Genomic DNA, 18,669 nt, shown 5'->3' with positions numbered 1-18,669 from the left:
GTCCCATTAGGGCCCACTTGAAAATTGTCCCCCAATTCCTGTGACTTGAAAATCCAAGCTCTGGCAAAGTACTGAGAATGTTCCGGAATCAACAGACCTGCTGTTATCAGGTTTATTCCATTGTGACATTGCAGTACTACATAGGCACACTACACAGTTTTCACTACATGAGATAATTCCTCACTTGTTTTTCCTTCCTTCACGGGCCGTTATTGTCTTCTTCTGTGACTTTGTGTCTTTTATTCTACTGTAACAATTTTTTTTTCCTGACCCCATCTTGTTAGTCATGTTTTGCTCTTTGGGTGCATGGTTACAGAAAAAAAATATTGATGATGTTATAGTTGTTTTTTGCTGTTTTGCCATGAAATCACACTTTCTCTCTCCCTCTTTCTCCCCCCTCTTCCACTCCTTACCTAATGGGAGTAATTCATGAAATTGAGAAGCATCGATATTTGTTTATTGTCCAATGCCCTCTCAAGCAGCTGGCTTACCAAATGGCAGCATTGACCCACACACTGTCTATTACACCGTGCCACAAATGTGGACAAGGAATATCTTCATTTTAAAGCATGAAATATTAAGCTTTAATCAGCTAAAGCTGTTAACTATAAAACAGTGTCAGGCGCAATAAATTACACGGCCAAATTTCTCTCTCTTTCCCTTTACAAGGCCATAAAGCGACAAGACTTGTCAGAATTAAACAAGCTGGTCCTTCAGAAATGCAGAAGAGCTTGTTTAATGAGCTCTGAAGTTGCCTCTGCATTTCTTCTCAGTACGCTGTATGTCTTTGATTGAGGCCCATTAGGACCCGGGGGGCAAACCGGGTTGCCGTTTTACGTGCAGACGTGAAACCTTGCGTTTCCACCAGACCTTAAAGTCGCTCACTGCAAAAACCACCCGCATACACAGAAACATATATTCATACTCACGTAACTAAAATATGTTAGTACCTGCCAAGTTTGAGTTTATAAAAACACTCGCAAAAAGTACCTGCAAATGATTTGTGTATTTGTGGAAGGTAATATGTTACTGTCACTTATAATTAACTTGTTTCTAAAAAAGAGAGTCTGTACTGGTTCCAGAACACATTTACAATGCCGCTATTCATGTGTAGGACAAAGTTTTCCCTGTTTTTACTAAATTCTCCGCTTCCCGACGAGATCCTCATGTGTTCTGGGCATGATCAAAACATTTTCATTTGAAGGATACAGTTATTAAATGGTGAATTATCAATCGTTATAATCACGTTAATATAGCATTACTTGATGCTTTGTGGGGTTTTTTTTTTCCAAGTTCGCACAAAAGACGTCTTATATTTTTCCTATGCTTCATTACATAAACAGTTGATATGTTTTTTGCTTAAATCGCTTTCAAAACAAACTGTGTGTGTGCCGTTGTGCAGAACCAATTGGTCTGCGGTGTTTTAAGTGCCAAGATGACCCCCCCCCCAACGTCTTGTATGCTCACTTGGAAAATCTACCCTCTTCTTGGCAGTCACTTGTCAGTAATTTGACTGCCTATCTGACCATGCAGTCTAAATAAACCTATGACTTGTGTAAGCCAGCTGCTTCACTCCAGGGCTTATTAGTTAGCATCAAATATTGCATTTGACAGTTTTGCATATGTTGATCATGTGTCTTGTTTTCTTCCCCTAAATATAACAAGATGTTAACTTTGAAGAAATATTATATACTGTATGTTGAATTGAGTTGAGATCACTTCTAATTCAAATGTGTTTTCTCTTTTATCTCTTTCAGTTTGACAAATACACACCGAAACTCGACAATCCGTTCATCAGACATCATTCAAATGTAAGTTGTTTTTTTTTGGTCATTCTAATTAAATTTTTTATTTACCTATTTTACTATTGTCATCACAGCATCTGGTTCTCTATGTGCTATATGCTTGGCGCATCTGATTTTATCAAGGTTTTCTCCCTCCCTTTTTCTCCTCAGTTCTTCCCCTCCTACCCCCCTACCATGCCAGGCATGCCCCCACTGCTCCCACACTCAGGACCCTTCAGCTCACTGCAAGGAGCCTTCCAGCCCAAGGTCAGCCCCATATTCCAAAACACAAGTTAGCATGGAAGCATGGGCTGAAAACACACACAATACAGTGGAACCTTGCATTCCGGACCCAGCAAATTTGATATGTTGGAGGGGGGGTTTGGGTGGCAGAATTCACCACGAGTTGCACAGAAAGTAGTCAGAGGCGAAGTTTTCTTTATATGCAGTGAATATTAAAAAATATATAAATATACATTCACAACAGTACTATTTTAAACGAATTTATAAGCCCATGCACACACTATTCCAACAGAAAGTTACCCGGCATACCTTGCAGGTTATAAATTACTATAAAATAGTATTGTTTTGCATATATATATTAATGTCTAAGCCAGGGGTCTCAAACTTTTTACAATTATTAAAAACAATTATTAAAAAACAATAAATAAATACAATAATAACAATAAAATGGGCAAATAATAAAAACTTAAGAAACCACATGTAGTTGGTGGATAGACAAATTATTTTTTTCTGATTAAAATGAACAAAGCATTATTAGAGCCCTGTAGACATGACAAAACACGACTATAGTCACATTTATACTGTTTTTATTTACAACATATTGCGCAACTGCAGGGTCTTGAGACACATGCTAACTCGCAAACTAGAGAGCTAGCGACCTAAACGGTAGCCTTCAAGTTATTTCCTTTAAACTTAAATAGCCAAAAACTTACCACTTCCACACGGATAGGGAGGATAACTATTACCAGTTATTTAACCTTTAACATGAACATTAATCAAACGTAATAATTTTTTCTGGGTACATGATACCATACAGCATCCATATCAAACTTGCGCGGGCCGCACTAACATTAAACTTTCATATCAAGGCGGGGGCCTCAAACTAGTGTCCTGCGGGCCACATTTGGCCCGCGGGCCACGTGTTTGAGACCCCTGGTCTAAGCAATCCCTGCATTGTCCACGTGGTTCAGTTACATCATGTGGATCTTACTTTTGATTGCACCGTAAGGGAGGCTCCTATTGGTGTGTTGGCATGTCAATGGCCGTATCAATTCCTCTGATTTTTTTTGCCATTTGTCGGTGATCAGCAAATACAACCCTTGTGTTGTATAGTGGGCATCATGTACACTCGCCTGCTTTGCATTTACACCCACCAGACACAATATATTGGATGTCGTCACAGTCAAATGATATCTGATTTATAAATATGACCTGTCAGAATGGTATGCATTTAACATGTATACTGTATAGCATCATAGATTGCACTGAGAGCTGGTTTGAGAGCTAGCGACCTAAACGGTAGCCTTCAAGTTATTTCCTTTAAACCTAAATAGCCAAAAACTTACCACTTCCACACGGATAGGGAGGATAACTATTAACAGTTATTTAACCTTTAACATGAACATTAATCAAACGTAATAATTTTTTCTGGGTACATGATACCATACAGCATCCATATCAAACATTAAACTTTCATATCAAGGCGGGGGCCTCAAACTAGTGTCCTGCGGGCCACATTTGGCCCGCGGGCCGCATGTTTGAGACCCCTGACCTAAACTTTGACAGGCGACAGCTGAGGGCATCAGATAACATCTGTCAGTTTAGTTGAGAATCGCCTCCCAGGGCTGCAGGGGTTGTAGGGATGAAAATGGGAGAAATGTGAAGATGTAGGAGGAGGATGCGGTTGTGTCTGGCAGATGCTCAGCGGCTCTGACCTGGTGTAAGCACCAATCAAAGCTGGCCCAAATCCACTGGCCTTATTCCCGGTGGGCTCTGTCATGAAGAGGCACGTTTGACAAAGGCCTCTCCAGATTCAGCACTCTTACACGTGGAAATCCTCTACAAAGTATTTTGGGAAAGAAGCTTTGGGGTGAGAACTGATGACTTTGGTCAAACCTGCAGGATTTTCCCCATCTATGATTTCAGGGTGGATTAATAAGGCTGATCCAGGCGAGGTGATGAGAAAGATCAGAGATGTGTTAGCCTGGTGTGGCTGCAGACTTAGTACTGTTGTGTGTACTGTCATCAGCTTTGACGCTGTTGGACCTAAGGATTACAGAGCAAAACGTGTCACCCTGAATTCACACCATCGTGTACGTCACATCCGCGTAGCGTTTTCCACACATAGATTTAAAAAGTTAAATTCACATTCGAGGCATCAGTTCAAACGTCACTTCAAAGATTAATCATTTGTCGTTCAAGCTTTATTTTGTTAAAAAGCGGAAATTTATTTGGACAACAAAAGCTGTTTTCAACTACTAGGAGAGCTTGAAGAGCCGCATTAAATCAATAACATCATCAGTCTAAGCCAGATTTAGAGACACTAATCCATGCCTTTGTCTCCAGACTGGCTAGACAACTGTAACAGACTGGGCTCCAGAATGCTGCTGCTCGAGTCCTGACTAGAACTACAAAATATGATCATATTAGTCCAGTACTCAGGTTTCTGCACTGCCTTCCTCTTGACATGTTAGAGGCACATAAACCATCTCGGGCTCTGACATGCTCAGGTACTGGTCTCCTGCTGGTGCCCAGAGTCATGACTAAACATGGTGAGGCTGCGATTCGGTTTTATGCTGCCTTCCAAAAGATGTGCGACAATCCTCAACCTTGGCAATGTTCAAATCCAGACTGCAGACACTTCTATTCAACTGTTCATATGGCAACCTTTTCCACGTAACTTAATGAACTTATGTGATCTTTCAGGCATCCAACCCCATTGATGTTGCAGCACGTCCTGGAACAGTACCTCACACACTTCTCCAGAAGGATCCTCGGGTAAGTATCCAAATCAGATATTGTATGTATTGAAATGCAAACATGTGTCTGAGACTTATGGATGCTTTGAAATTCTTCTTATGACTCTTGGACTCAAGCCTTGTTCGTATACAGATATAAATCTGATATGTATCTGATCATATAGCAGCAGTCGGTCGCATATATCCGACCTGTACATCATGTTTTGCCATTGCAAGAATTGGGATAAATTCATCCAAATACATTTGGACCACTACAAATAGCTGTTAGCCCTCACTCATGAACACATTATAAGTGGTCTGTCTGCAAATGTAGCTTGTTGTTAGAAATCCATTCATGGCATCTCTTTGTTCACTTTGGAAATGAACATGAAAGTATGGAATGAGCATGTCCATCTTGCTTGTGACATGAAAAAAAAAAACCAAAAAAGCATAAAGATTTGTATTTGTAGACATATTTGTTTTCCTTTTCTTGTTTTTGTTCACTTTCTGTCACCCACATTGTCCATAATAATAATATAAAGGTTATGTAATTGCCGTATAGTGGCTCTATCTGTGGCGCTATTACATTCCAGTGTATTCCAATAGACAGATTGTTTGCGACATTTGGTTCCACTTGATGGACACTTTGCGGCGATTGCTTGATGCAAGTGGCGAAATGAAGATTTTAAACATTTTGAAAAAAAATCTTCACCAAACTCAATTTTTGCCACCATTACGGGCCATTCACAAGCCATTTGGGAGGCAGTTTAAGCCACTGCACGCCACTGGGCACCTTATTGGCGACACTAGGCACCACAACAAATTGCATTGTCGCGAACTGGCATGAACTGTTTAGAAATCCTCCCCCTGAGGGCTCTTAAGTGGGTTTCGAATAGAGGATAAGGGAATCTTCAAGAACCAAATAATAGAATGAGAACCAGATGGTTTATTCCTGACAACAATACCTAACACAGACGTCCGGGCTTATCTGCAGTCCCTGTATACCTACAAGTAAGCGGGTCTTATTACAGCGCAGCTGCAAAAAAAGCACCCTTCCTTTCACTGCCCGGCCTTTTATACACATATACATATAAGAGGCTGGAGTACTGGACCAATCAGCTTTCGCCACTGCCCTTGCTTGAACCGCTTTCATGGTGTTTCTGCTTTCGTTTGTTCGCTGGGGCATCAAGGCATCTTTTTTTCTTTTGTTGCAAAGAAAGCTGTCATATGCGTACTGGATGTTTCCACCTTAACTGTCAGTTGTCACGTTTGTGAGACTGTCACTGTATTTGTGAGACTATGTGTTTGCTTTTATCTTTAGCTAGCAAAATTTAGCAAATACCTTCAACTGGCACCAACTGGCACCGGCCCGGTGGACTCTTAGCATTACATGCACATGCATCATGGCCGGTTGTGCCGGTTAAATTATAGGCAACACACTGCCACGAATAGATTGTACTCCTGTGGGAAACACCGTGATGTGATGTTTGAATCCCCTGCTTTGTAAAGCGGATAGGTGATAATTACTGTCTGCTTCTTTACACAGATAACAGATCCATTCAGGACGAATGTTAGAGTAAGTGGCTGCTTTGTTTCTCTCCTTTATAAAGCTTCATGTCTCTGGCCAGACCACAGAGTCAAACATTCCACAACAAGCACGACTACCTAAATGCAGATGGCTGCATTTAAGGTTAACTTTCATGTCTCTGGGTTAAAGTAAGGGATTTTATTACCCATCCATCGCATCGTTGAAAGCCAAGATGAGTTCATACTTTGTAGTTTGGCCAGACGTTCATACCAGCATCCATTTTTAGTGTTCCCTTTCAAAGCCAGTTGGCTAACATCGATTTCTCTCTAAATGTGTAGAAACCTGGCAAGTGGTGCGCAGTGCATGTCCAGATCGCATGGCAGATCTACCACCACCAGCAGAAAATGAAGGTGCGTGAGATGAAAACTGTTTTGCTGCCACAAAAAAAAAATAGATGTTTACACATTAATTGCCAACATTATTTGTCCAATGCAAACAGGTATTACATTACACCATCTGAATAAAAATGCACACTACATGGATTAATTGACAGAAAACAGTAGAATAAATAACGGATCTACTGCAGCTTTGTCACATAAACACTGAAGCCACTGAAATAGTGTGGTGCGGCCATTTATGTGCTATAGATGGAGATGGGTGTGTCGTCTGCTTGTTTTAGAATATAGTAATCCCCTCGTTTATCGGGGTTAATTGGTTCCAGAAACGACCGCGAATTAGGATTCCTTAATCGTGAATGGAATTTTTTTTTTTAATTATTAGAGCCCTCCAGATGTGGACTAACACCCCTATAGTCACCTTTACACTCGTGTTACCCAATTTTGAAGACACAATAAGAGAAAATTTCAGCCGTAAATAAGACTCATGCTCATGTGTGTTGCTGTAAATGTGTTTCGCAGCCCGGGGAGCTGAGTGGAGAGCAGACTGGAATTGATTTTTGGGGTTCAGAGTTGAGTTTTAGTGTGCCGCAACTTTAGGGATTATTGTGCGATAATTGTGTGACAATTCAAACTAGCAATAAAAGCCAGTCTGTCTTTGATCAAAACTGCCTTTGAATGTGTCTCCTGAATGCCTTGTGTTTATTTTACTCCATTTAGCAATTTTTCTGCTTGAAAATGCTTAATTTTAAGTACAAAACGTGCCGAAATATGCTTGCCAAATATGCATACTTTTAGACTAATAACAGGCTGTATTTATCAGCAAAATAGCATGATTTATGAATTCATTCTCTGGCAGAAGATTGGCACGTTACTGAGAAAGCTAACTTTTTCTTCTCCTTGTTTGTGCCTTACCCAAATACAGCAAATGCAACTGGACCCCCACAAACTAGACATGAATGGGAAGCTAGACTTGTTCAGCCGACCCCCAGCTCCAGGCGTCTTCCCGGGCTTCCCATACCCTCATGACCTTGCACGACCCCTCTTCTCCTCTACAGGTCAGTCGGGTCTTTCAGCACCTTGAGCAGGTGAAAGGACATCAGGACACATAGTTTGAATCATCAGTGATGTTGTCATGTAAATGTATTCATATCCAGCTGCAACAATTAATCGATGGTTAATCGATTACCAGATTAATTGACAACGATTTTGGTAATTGATCGATTGTTTGGTGATTTAAACATGTAAATAATAATGCTACACGATGATCTAAAACCAATATATACATTCCTAATGTTGCACAGTGGAATCACCCAGCTACCTAGATCAAAGCTAACTACAGTGGAACCTTGGTTAGCATATTTTTTATTTTTTTGGGGCCAAAATTTGGCCTCAGTTTGAGTACATTTTTCGGGTAGCATACAATACGGCGTGTGTGTTGTTGTGTTAATACATCTTATCAATGAGTATAACTTTGTTCTTAAGGTATTTTTATCAAAAAACGTCTTTGTTAGCAGCTTATTAGCTCGACAACTATTTTGGTAATTGATCAATTGTTTAGTGATTTTTAACATGCAAATAAAAATGCTACATGATGATCTAAATCCAATATATACATTCTAATGTTGCACAGTGGAATCACCTAGCTACCGAGACCAAAGCTAACTACAGTGGAACCTTGGTTCGCGTATTTTTTTTATTTTTTGGGCCATAATTTGGCCTCAGTTTGAGTACATTTTCCGGTTAGCATACAATACGGCATGTGTGTTGTTGTGTTAAAACATCTTATCAATGAGTATAACTTTGTTCTTGGGGTATTTTTATCACCAAACGTCTTTCTTAGCCGCCTATTAGCTAGCTGAGACATGGGAAGAGCTTCGCAAGTCAGCTTCGTTGTCCATCTATGATGTCATCAGTGGTTGACTCTGTAGTTTGTCAAAGTAATTCAGCACTTTGGTTTGAGTATATTTCGGTTAGCGTTGAACCTTCTTGAAGAGATTAATGACACTGACCAAGGTTCCACGTAACAGACCTAAGAACAAAATTTGATGAATCCGAAAATAACAATTTTAATGTCCTCTCTGCTTTGATAGGATCAGGCCATCCAGCCCCCTCTCCATATGGACCCGCCCCCCACCCCAGCGGCTTTCTGCCTCCTAGCCATTTGGCTGGTAAGTGTAAGTAATTCCATGTTAAACAGTCGTTACCTCCTCTTCCTTTCCATCACTTTCACACTCTGCCAGTTAGGCAGTCATCTTTAAAGTGCTCATGACATTCAGTAAACTTTGAAAAAAAACAATAACAAAATGAAAGTACCCACTTAATAAAACATTTTTTGTCGTACTGCTGTGAAAGATAAATAACTATGAAATAACAAAGAACTGACCAGGGTTCGATTCCACCCTCGGCCATCTCTGTGTGGAGTTTGCATGTTCTCCCCGTGCATGTGTGGGTTTTCTCCGGGTACTCCGGTTTCCTCCCACATTCCAAAAACATGCTAGGTTAATTGGCGACTCCAAATTGTCCATAGGTATGAATGTGAGTGTGAATGGTTGTTTGTCTATATGTGCCCTGTGATTGGCTGGCGACCAGTCCAAGGTGTACCCCGCCTCTCGCACAAAGACAGCTGGGATAGGCTCCAGCACCCTCCGCGACCCTCGTGAGGAAAAGCGGTAGAAAATGAATGAATGAATGAATGAATAACAAAGAACTATGAAACTAAGTGGTAATTTTGACACACCCTGTAAAGAGTTTCCTGAACCGATGCCATCTTGGTTGTGATGTCACGACCAGAATACATTCAACAGGTAGCCATCAGCTCACAGCAAAGCCAGGAAAGTGATATACTCACAACAATAACACAATTCACATGAAACATTCACTGATATCGTGTTGTGTGAACTATGATGTGACACACAACCAAATAGTCACAAGTATGTTTGTGTTTGCCGACAACTGGAAAATAAAGGCCAGTTAGCCCTGGAATGAAACCCCATAGTATTATTCTAAGATTCATAGAATAGATCCAGTAAAAAAATGTGTTTTTACGTCATGAAAATGACAGATCTGCAAGAAACCCTGCTGGAAAAACCAGCTTATACCAGCATAGACCATCATATGTGGTGTTTTCGTATTGGTAGCTGGTCTATGCTGGTCTGGAGGTCCATGTCATGGTATGCTGGTCAGACCAGCATCTGACACATCTGACGAGGTGAAGGTTGTCTTTTAGAAATGTCAACAAGCTGAACGCCTGCATGCTTGCAGCTCACCGTATGTCGAAAATTGGTAGCTTTTATATATCATGAGTGCAGCGTGCAACCTGTGCATTCAAGGTGCCATGTACTGGGGACGTACATGTGTGGGCGTCGTACGAGTGTTTTGGTGTCATGAGCACTGTAAACATAATAGAACAGCATTTTTGTGTGTAATTAAAAGCCCAAACATAACTAATTTATATTGAGGCTTAAAGGTTTAAATGGGATCCAATGAGCCAGTGAATGAATTGTTACTTGACGTTAACTGTTGGCACAGTGTATTATCAAAAATAATTATAACATGTATATAATGCACATTATTATAGTTCCAAATTTGACTTAATCAGTTTTTTGCACATGTGCAGTCCAGCCTAGTCCACTATTCTACATGAATTGACTTTTTGGGTTACAAATGGAACGCTCCTATGAATACATGTCATTCTAAGAAGGGAATATTGTACATAATACTGTTATATCTTGTTGCATTCATAGATCATACTGTTTATAATTTATATAATCTGCAATAGCCATACTCTAGTCACTTCATTGCAATACTGTACATATTACTGTTATTATATATTGTCACATCCATACTGTGCATACTGTTTATAATCTGTATAATCTGCAATAGCCATATTATAGTCATTTATATCCCTGTACATATCCTCACTGTATTATAGTCATAGCCTGTTATAGTTTTTTTACATAGATCTGTCCATTTTTCTACATTTACTTACTAAGGTACTTATAAAATTGCACTTCTGGTTGGATGCTAACTGCATTTTTTTATAATAACAATAAAGTTGAATCTAATCTAATAAATCTCTGTAAGGATTTCGTAGATGAGACTGAGAAGAGTTCTGCACTGCGGTGTGCCCATACAGTGTAAATTAGCATTGTAGCCATCTAAATGCTGAAAAATGCCGATTATGTCTGCATTTGCCAAACGGGGTATCCTGAAATTGGGTTATAAATTCTCATTTGAATAACTGTTTCCTCCCGATTCATCCATTTTCTGGCAGCTCAGCAGAAAGCATTGTTGTTCTGGAAGTTGAGCTTTTGTTCAAAGATGATGGACGCTAAATGAACCCAATGTTCATGGATCATTTTCTGCTCGGCGGAACCAATCGAAACGAGTGTGAACATACCCTTCTGTGCCACCTTGCTTTCTTTTTCTGCTCGTTCCCAGCAGCTCTTGTTCCCCTTAAGCAGTATAGTTTTACTAACCCGGGCAGAGGGTCACGGACACTCAACCCGTTAGGAGGCCTGGCCTCTGCGGTACGAGGATGCAGAGAGTTGGGTTGGCAGCGCTAAACAAAACACAGCTCGCTTGTAAGAAAAAAGCAGAGTGGAATGGGTCGCCCCCCCCGCACCCTTTTTTTTTTTTTTTGCTAATCCCTGTTTGGCATTTTGCAGATCCTTTCAGTCGCTCCAGTTCCTTTGGCGGCCTCGGCAACCTTTCAAGCAGTGCCTTCGGAGGATTAGGCAACCCCTCGCTTGGTAAGCGCTGGCCCCCCTCTGCTCCTCCAACGCTCGCCCTTTCAGTGTGGCCCTTGTGGTCTGTAATATAACAGAGTAGGGTTAGACCACAGGCAGAGATAGACGGGGAGGAGAAAAATTCAAGACCCAAAGCTCGAGCTAGCCAACACGCCGCAGCAGACCTTCCTCTTGGTGCCGTTTCATCCACCATTGTGTTGCCAACAGACGGGATTTAATCTGGCTTGGCTGTTGCCAACAGGCCCTCTCAGGTTCTCTGTTGGTGGCAATTCAAATATGAGTTATTTGACAAGCGCCGTCTGTAACGCCATGGAGGGGTGTCTCTATCCCCCCCCCGCAGCCTGCCATTCCGTCTTTCTCTTCACCCATTCCAATTTTTTAAGTGCCAAATCAGTCCTGTCGTGAAAATGGATGTGATTGGAATAGACGTGCCTTGAAATCTAAGGCTTCCTACAGCCCTCAGCTCTGGGGGGGCAAATGAATCATCCAGTGCAGAGAAAGCAAGTCCTTATCAAAAGGCAAATGAGTATTTCATATCCTGGGGGGAAATGGCATTAACCTCAAATTCTTTCAAAACAGCCTCAGTGAGCAAACCACCGGAGAAAAAGACAAAGGCAGCTTTTGTTGTTGAGCTTTTTCTACTTTTACTTCACCAAAAAAAAAAAAAAAATGCAAAATTAACTCACAGTAGGTCCAATGTTTGTCTCCACCTTCCTTCCAGGGTCCAGCAGTATGTTTGGCAACAAGGAGGGCCCGGGAGGACTGCCCCCCTTTGGCAGCCCGCAACATGACACCTGGAACAGACTCCGACGCACACCGCCATCTTTTCCCACTCCACCGCAGTGGCCCAAAACTGCCGACGCTGAGAGGAGCAGCTCAGCCAATAGCCACGAGCGAGAGAGGGAACGGGAACGAGAAAGGGAGAGAGAAAGAGAAAAAAGAGACTCCTCTATTGGAAAAGAGGAGAAAGATAAAGATAGGTGAGCGATACAGAAAAGTCATGGTATGTCGACTTAAGCATCCAATCAGGTTCCTCTAATTTCCTGATCCCTGATGCTGCTTGTAGTCCCTTAGAGGCCATATTGCATGGTATCTGGACTACTACATGCTATTATGGTAATGGTAATGGTTTTATTTCATTTGAACATGCATCAGATTACACTTGAATGCATCACATAATCAGTTCACAGTTCCACATGTCCAAAAGGAGTAGGAAGAAGCAAAGCTTATTAAATCCTACCCCTCCATCTGGTACTTTTACAATCAGTAACTGTTGTATTTGTTCACCTCCTGCTTTCCTAAGATTTTTTTTATATATAATTAATAAAAAATATTTTTTTTTTGTCACGTACCAAAGTAGGGGGTGATATGACCATACAATGACATAATGGGTACCATAGTAACTGTCAATATTAGTTATAATATATCATATCACAGACAAACACAGTGGTAGATGAGAAGTGAAATTAATTTTATCGGATTTGGTAATGGTAATGGTTTTATTTCATTTGAACATGCATCAGATTACAATTGAATGCATCACATAATCAGTTCACAGTTCCACATATCCAAAAGGAGTAGGAAGAAACAAAGCTTATTAAATCCTACCCCTCCATCTGGTACTTTTACAATCAGTAACTGTTGCTTTTGTTCACTTCCTGCTTTCCTAATATAATTTAAGTATTTAATTTAATTTAATTTTCATCAGTAACTGTTACATTTGTTCACTTCCTGCTTTCCTAATGTAGTTTAATTTTTTTTTGTTTTAAAAGAAATTATCACATACCGAAGTACGAGGTGCTATGACCATCCAATGACATAATGGGTACCATAGTAAGTGTCAATATAGTGATATATATAGCACATCATGACTGGTTCAAGACTCTTCATCCTTGTATTTTGCAAACATCAACTGCTTGTATTGTTTCTTGAATTGGCTCATCGTTGTGCATTGTTTGAGTTCCTTACTCAATCCATTCCATAGTTTGATTCCACATACTGAAATGCTATGGCTTTTTAACGTAGTCCTAGCATAGAAGTGTTTCAAATTTAGTTCTTCCCTGATATCATATTTCTCCTCTCTTGTAGAGAAGTATTGGATGACATTTTTAGGTAATTTGTTATTTTTAGCCTTATGCATTATTTTAGTTGTTTGAAGCAAGTTTAAGTATTTGTGATTTTAGAAATCAGGTAACAGATATTAGGTAATACAATATAAATTGGCAAAAAATATGTAGTCATAAACTAACAACTTAGTGTTCTTTAGTAATGTCAAATGTGCAGACTTTATATAATCCATATATAATGGATATAATATAAATACGTGATCAGTGACAAATCCTGACTGGAAAGATGTCTGTGGTTCATACTACATTCATACCTATGAATAATATCGAGTCACCAATTAACTTAATATGCATGTTTTGGAGGAACCCAAAAACCCACGCGAAGAACATGCAAACTCCACACAGAGATTCTAACGCAGGTCTTCATGATCTTCTGACTGTGTGGCCAACATGCTAACCACTGAGAACATGACAACACATAGACGGTAAAGAGAAAAAAAACATATTTGTGTCCTAAAAATGAGGATCATAGACGGTAAGGAAACGGAAATGTAGGTCAGTGCCTCTAATAATGTTCAGGCCAGCAGAAAAGACCTTGCTGGTCCTGACCACCCGCTACCGGTCTCCAGTAGTCTCCAGTAAACATGACATCCTAAAGCGTCACTAACACAACGGTTTTATTATTACAGGGATTCGGTGGAACGCAACCGCCACTCCAACCGTTCATCTCCAGCCTCTGCGCCGGTCAGCTACCAGATCAGCAGCTTGATACGTTCCAACAGTCAAAACAGCGATTCAGGACGCCATCACAGTGGCAGCGTCGATCGGGTACGCGAGGCAGAAAAAGAGCTACTCGAACGCCATCGAGACTCCACCCTGGTTGACGTTAAGATAAAAGAGAGCCGCTCGCCTGGCAAGGAGATGCTAGAGAAACGATCTCCGGAGGACTCCATCAAACCAGCTCAACGTTCTCCCTCTCCTTACTCTCTGAAGACAGTGATCAATGAGCAGAGTTTGAAGATGGCTGGTGGGCCCCCGCCTACACTGAAAGACAGTGAGAGAAAAGAACCTCCCATTGGGGAACAACTCCACAAGGTGAAAAATGACATGAAGATCAAGGAGGAGAGGAAGGAGGAACAGGACGTCATGGTGGTGAGTTCCGAGCCAGCCACCCAACCACCTCCGCAGCTGCACTCGGCGACCATCACCCAACCTGGAAACCCACACCACCACCATCCTCCGTTGTCCCAGCAGCATCCTCTTCCGTCCCCACGCGGGAGCGACATCCCGGCTCCTGGTTTGCATGGCGTCCCCATGGCGCATTCGCTGCCGCTTTCCATGAGCGCCATGCCTCAGATGGGCAGCCTTAATGTTCTCGATCGGGCTCGCATGGCTCCATTCATGGGGGTGAGTCCACTTGCAGGAAGAGAGCGTCTACCCCACCCGGCTTTCCCTTGGGATCCTCTCAGAGAGGCGTACCGCAGCCTGGACCTGCAGAGGCGCATGGACTTCCAGCTTCGAGCCGAGCAAGGACATCGCTTCCCCAGCATGTATGAACAAGAACGAGCCTACCGCGAGAGGGAAGCTCACGACTACTCTCACCACGAGCACCTTCTGGAGGTACGCAGGGAGCACGAGAGGATGAGACAGCAGGCGGAGGAGCGAGAGCGCCTCCACCTCCGCGAGGAGCTCGACCGAGCACGCCTCCATCAGCTCCACCAATCCCCAATGGAAGGCCACTTGCCGCACATGCCTCCATTTATGCCCCATCTTGGGGGCATGCCCTACCCGAGACTCAGCCCCTCCACCGGGCACAACGGCCTTCTGAACAGAACACCCCCAACCGCTGCCCTCAGTGCCCCACCGCCACTTGTGCCAGCCGGCAGTGCCAGGCCAGCCTCCCCCAGGAGGACTACACCCCTAACCACCACCCAAGACCCACGGGACTACTCCCCATCTCGTAACCCCAAAGAGGTAGAAGCACGGTAGCTTGGTAGGAGACGCCCTCTGAACAAAATGCACTCCTCTTCACCAGAGAAGAGCAAAGGGTATGATTGTAAAAAAGTGTCCGATGAAGCACACGCCATGAATATTTTTTGCAGACTTAAAGGTTTGAGCAATGTCAAGAGAAGACAAATAACGTGTCTGTTTATATCACCCGTAAATATTTGATAATTATTAATATATTAATCAAATAACCTTTTTTCAGTTTTAAGTGAAAAAAGAGGTTCTGAAATAGGTTTGTACATTTGCTATCCTTCTTCTGTGTATAGATATCATTTCTATAAATTTGATGTCATTTGTGCATTTGTCACATCTTTTACAGTATTTATCCCCATGGATTGTGTCGTGTCGCTTATGGCACAGTGTATAGACCCAAATTTGGACCCCCCCCCGCTTCAATCATTTAACTTCATATGGTACCAGGACGTCTTCATTAACGACGGTGTACAGCGTTGCATTAATTAGTTTTGCCTCTGAGATATGCAGTCCGATATATATTATTTGTTCACTCTCTGTACAGAAAGCTAATGTAAATAACCTGTTGATATCCATTTGCTGCGAAATGTGTAAATTTATTAGGCTTTTTAACCATTTCTTATAAAAGAATTAAAAAAAAAAAAACAAGCTTAAGTCCGATATGTGTTGAATATTAAGGCAGAGAAGCCGGTTCAGGGGATGTGAGCGATGGATGCTGGGAGGGAGCCTAGAAGGATCATCTGCAATCTATGCAAAGCAGAAATGTCATTCTAGAGACATCTCCTGGAGAAGGCGTTACTGGTGATACTGGTGATACTGGGGTATGCTTATGTTGATATTTACCAATGAAATAACAATGGAATCATGAAAAGACTTCCAAGTCATAAACTGGACCAGACCCGGACAGAAAAGAGAGACGCTTTAAAGTGGACGTCGAAAGGACTTTCTCTGTCAAACCTGTGGTTATGTGCAGTTGTTTTTCTTAGACTCTTGTATACAAAAGAAGTAGAGTTTTAGGCGTGCAAAATAAAAATGAACATTCATGGTTTAAAATGTACGGAATAAAGTTTGGACCTAATGTCACACGTTTGCTGCATGTCCTTTGTCATCGTGGTGTGTTCATGGGATATTGAGTCAATGTTCCATCAGTGGGTCACTTTTCTGCTTTTGGTGCTCTCATAGATTAATAAAAAAAAACCTAAAGGGGACCTATTAGGCTCATTTTTGGCACTTTGTATTGACTTGTGGACTCCTATAGAGCAGATACAGCACAATAACCCGCACAGAAAGCTTACTAGATCTTCCAGAATCTGCAGTTTTTCCGTGGACTTCCTGCTTTGTCTTGACTTGTGGACTCCTATAGAGCAGATACAGCACAATAACCCGCACAGAAAGCTTACTAGATCTTCCAGAATCTGCAGTTTTTCCATACAGCACAATAACCCGCACAGAAAGCTTACTAGATCTTTCAGAATCTGCAGTTTTTCCATGGACTTCCTGCTTTGTATTGACTTGTGGACTCCTATAGAGCAGATACAGCACAATAACCCGCACAGAAAGCTTAATAGATCTTCCAGAATCTGCAGTTTTTCCATGGACTTCCTGCTTTGTATTGACTTGTGGGCTCCTATAGAGCAGATACAGCACAATAACCCGCACAGAAAGCATACTAGATCTTCCAGAATCTGCAGTTTTTCCATGGATTTCCTGCTTTGTATTGACTTGTGGACTCCTATAGAGCAGATACAGTACATTAACCCGCACAGAAAGCTTACTAGATCTTTCAGAATCTGCAGTTTTTCCATGGACTTCCTGCTTTGTATTGACTTGTGGGCTCCTATAGAGCAGATACAGCACAATAACCCGCACAGAAAGCATACTAGATCTTCCAGAATCTGCAGTTTTTCCATGGATTTCCTGCTTTGTATTGACTTGTGGACTCCTATAGAGCAGATACAGCACATTAACCCGCACAGAAAGCTTACTAGATCTTTCAGAATCTGCAGTTTTTCCATGGACTTCCTGCTTTGTATTGACTTGTGGGCTCCTATAGAGCAGATACAGCACAATAATCCGCACAGAAAGCTTACTAGATTTTCCAGAATCTGCAGTTTTTCCATGGACTTCCTGCTTTGTATTGACTTGCGGACTCCTATAGAGCAGATACAGCACAATAACCCGCACAGAAAGCTTACTAGATTTTCCAGAATCTGCAGTTTTTCCATGGACTTCCTGCTTTGTATTGACTTGTGGGCTCCTATAGAGCAGATACAGCACAATAACCCGCACAGAAAGCTTACTAGATCTTTCAGAATCTGCAGTTTTTCCATGGACTTCTTGCTTTGTATTGACTTGTGGACTCCTATAGAGCAGATACAGCACAATAACCCGCACAGAAAGCTTACTAGATCTTTCAGAATCTGCAGTTTTTCCATGGACTTCCTGCTTTGTATTGACTTGTGGACTCCTATAGAGCAGATACAGTACAATAACCCGCACAGAACACTACTAGATCTTCCAGAATCTGCAGTTTTTCCATGGACTTCCTGCTTTGTATTGACTTGTGGACTCCTATAGAGCAGATACAGTACACTAACCCGCACAGAAAGCTTACTAGATCTTTCAGAATCTGCAGTTTTTCCATGGACTTCCTGCTTTGTATTGACTTGTGGGCTCCTATAGAGCAGATACAGCACAATAACCCGCACAGAAAGCTTACTAGATTTTCCAGAATCTGCAGTTTTTCCATGGACTTCCTGCTTTGTATTGACTTGTGGACTCCTATAGAGCAGATACAGTACATTAACCCGCACAGAAAGCTTACTAGATCTTTCAGAATCTGCAGTTTTTCCATGGACTTCCTGCTTTGTATTGACTTGTGGACTCCTATAGAGCAGATACAGCACAATAACCCGCACAGAAAGCTTACTAGATCTTTCAGAATCTGCAGTTTTTCCATGGACTTCTTGCTTTGTATTGACTTGTGGACTCCTATAGAGCAGATACAGCACATTAACCCGCACAGAAAGCTTACTAGATCTTTCAGAATCTGCAGTTTTTCCATAGACTTCCTGCTTTGTATTGACTTGTGGACTCCTATAGAGCAGATACAGCACAATAACCCGCACAGAAAGCTTACTAGATCTTTCAGAATCTGCAGTTTTTCCATGGACTTCCTGCTTTG

The 18,669-nt window shown here is 41.7% G+C and overlaps 1 protein-coding gene across 11 annotated transcripts in view; it reads left to right on the top strand.

Annotated features, from left to right (window-relative positions):
- The window catches only part of fbrsl1 (fibrosin-like 1), a 331,766-nt gene extending 314,873 nt beyond the window's left edge, over window positions 1–16,893 (top strand). For 5 of the 11 annotated variants that reach the window (XM_058069504.1, XM_058069503.1, XM_058069501.1 and 2 more), the window contains 10 exons: window positions 1,758–1,811; window positions 1,956–2,051; window positions 4,734–4,805; window positions 6,312–6,341; window positions 6,632–6,703; window positions 7,614–7,746; window positions 8,782–8,865; window positions 11,359–11,442; window positions 12,161–12,419; window positions 14,195–16,893. In XM_058069504.1, coding sequence (XP_057925487.1) covers window positions 1,758–1,811; window positions 1,956–2,051; window positions 4,734–4,805; window positions 6,312–6,341; window positions 6,632–6,703; window positions 7,614–7,746; window positions 8,782–8,865; window positions 11,359–11,442; window positions 12,161–12,419; window positions 14,195–15,494 — 2,184 coding nt within the window. In that variant the 3' untranslated portion in view covers window positions 15,495–16,893. Of the gene's footprint in view, window positions 1–1,757; window positions 1,812–1,955; window positions 2,052–4,733; window positions 4,806–6,311; window positions 6,342–6,631; window positions 6,704–7,613; window positions 7,747–8,781; window positions 8,866–11,358; window positions 11,443–12,130; window positions 12,420–14,194 lie in introns of all 11 variants that reach the window. The other 6 variants (XM_058069502.1, XM_058069507.1, XM_058069509.1 and 3 more) reach the window with 6 other exon arrangements.
- The last annotated feature ends 1,776 nt before the right edge of the window (window positions 16,894–18,669 follow it).

The sequence above is a fragment of the Doryrhamphus excisus genome, chromosome 4, assembly GCF_030265055.1.
Source record: "Doryrhamphus excisus isolate RoL2022-K1 chromosome 4, RoL_Dexc_1.0, whole genome shotgun sequence".
Classification (NCBI taxonomy): domain Eukaryota; kingdom Metazoa; phylum Chordata; class Actinopteri; order Syngnathiformes; family Syngnathidae; genus Doryrhamphus; species Doryrhamphus excisus.
The sequence above is the reverse complement of the archived record's forward strand: the minus strand, read 5'-3'. Positions and strand labels throughout refer to the sequence as shown.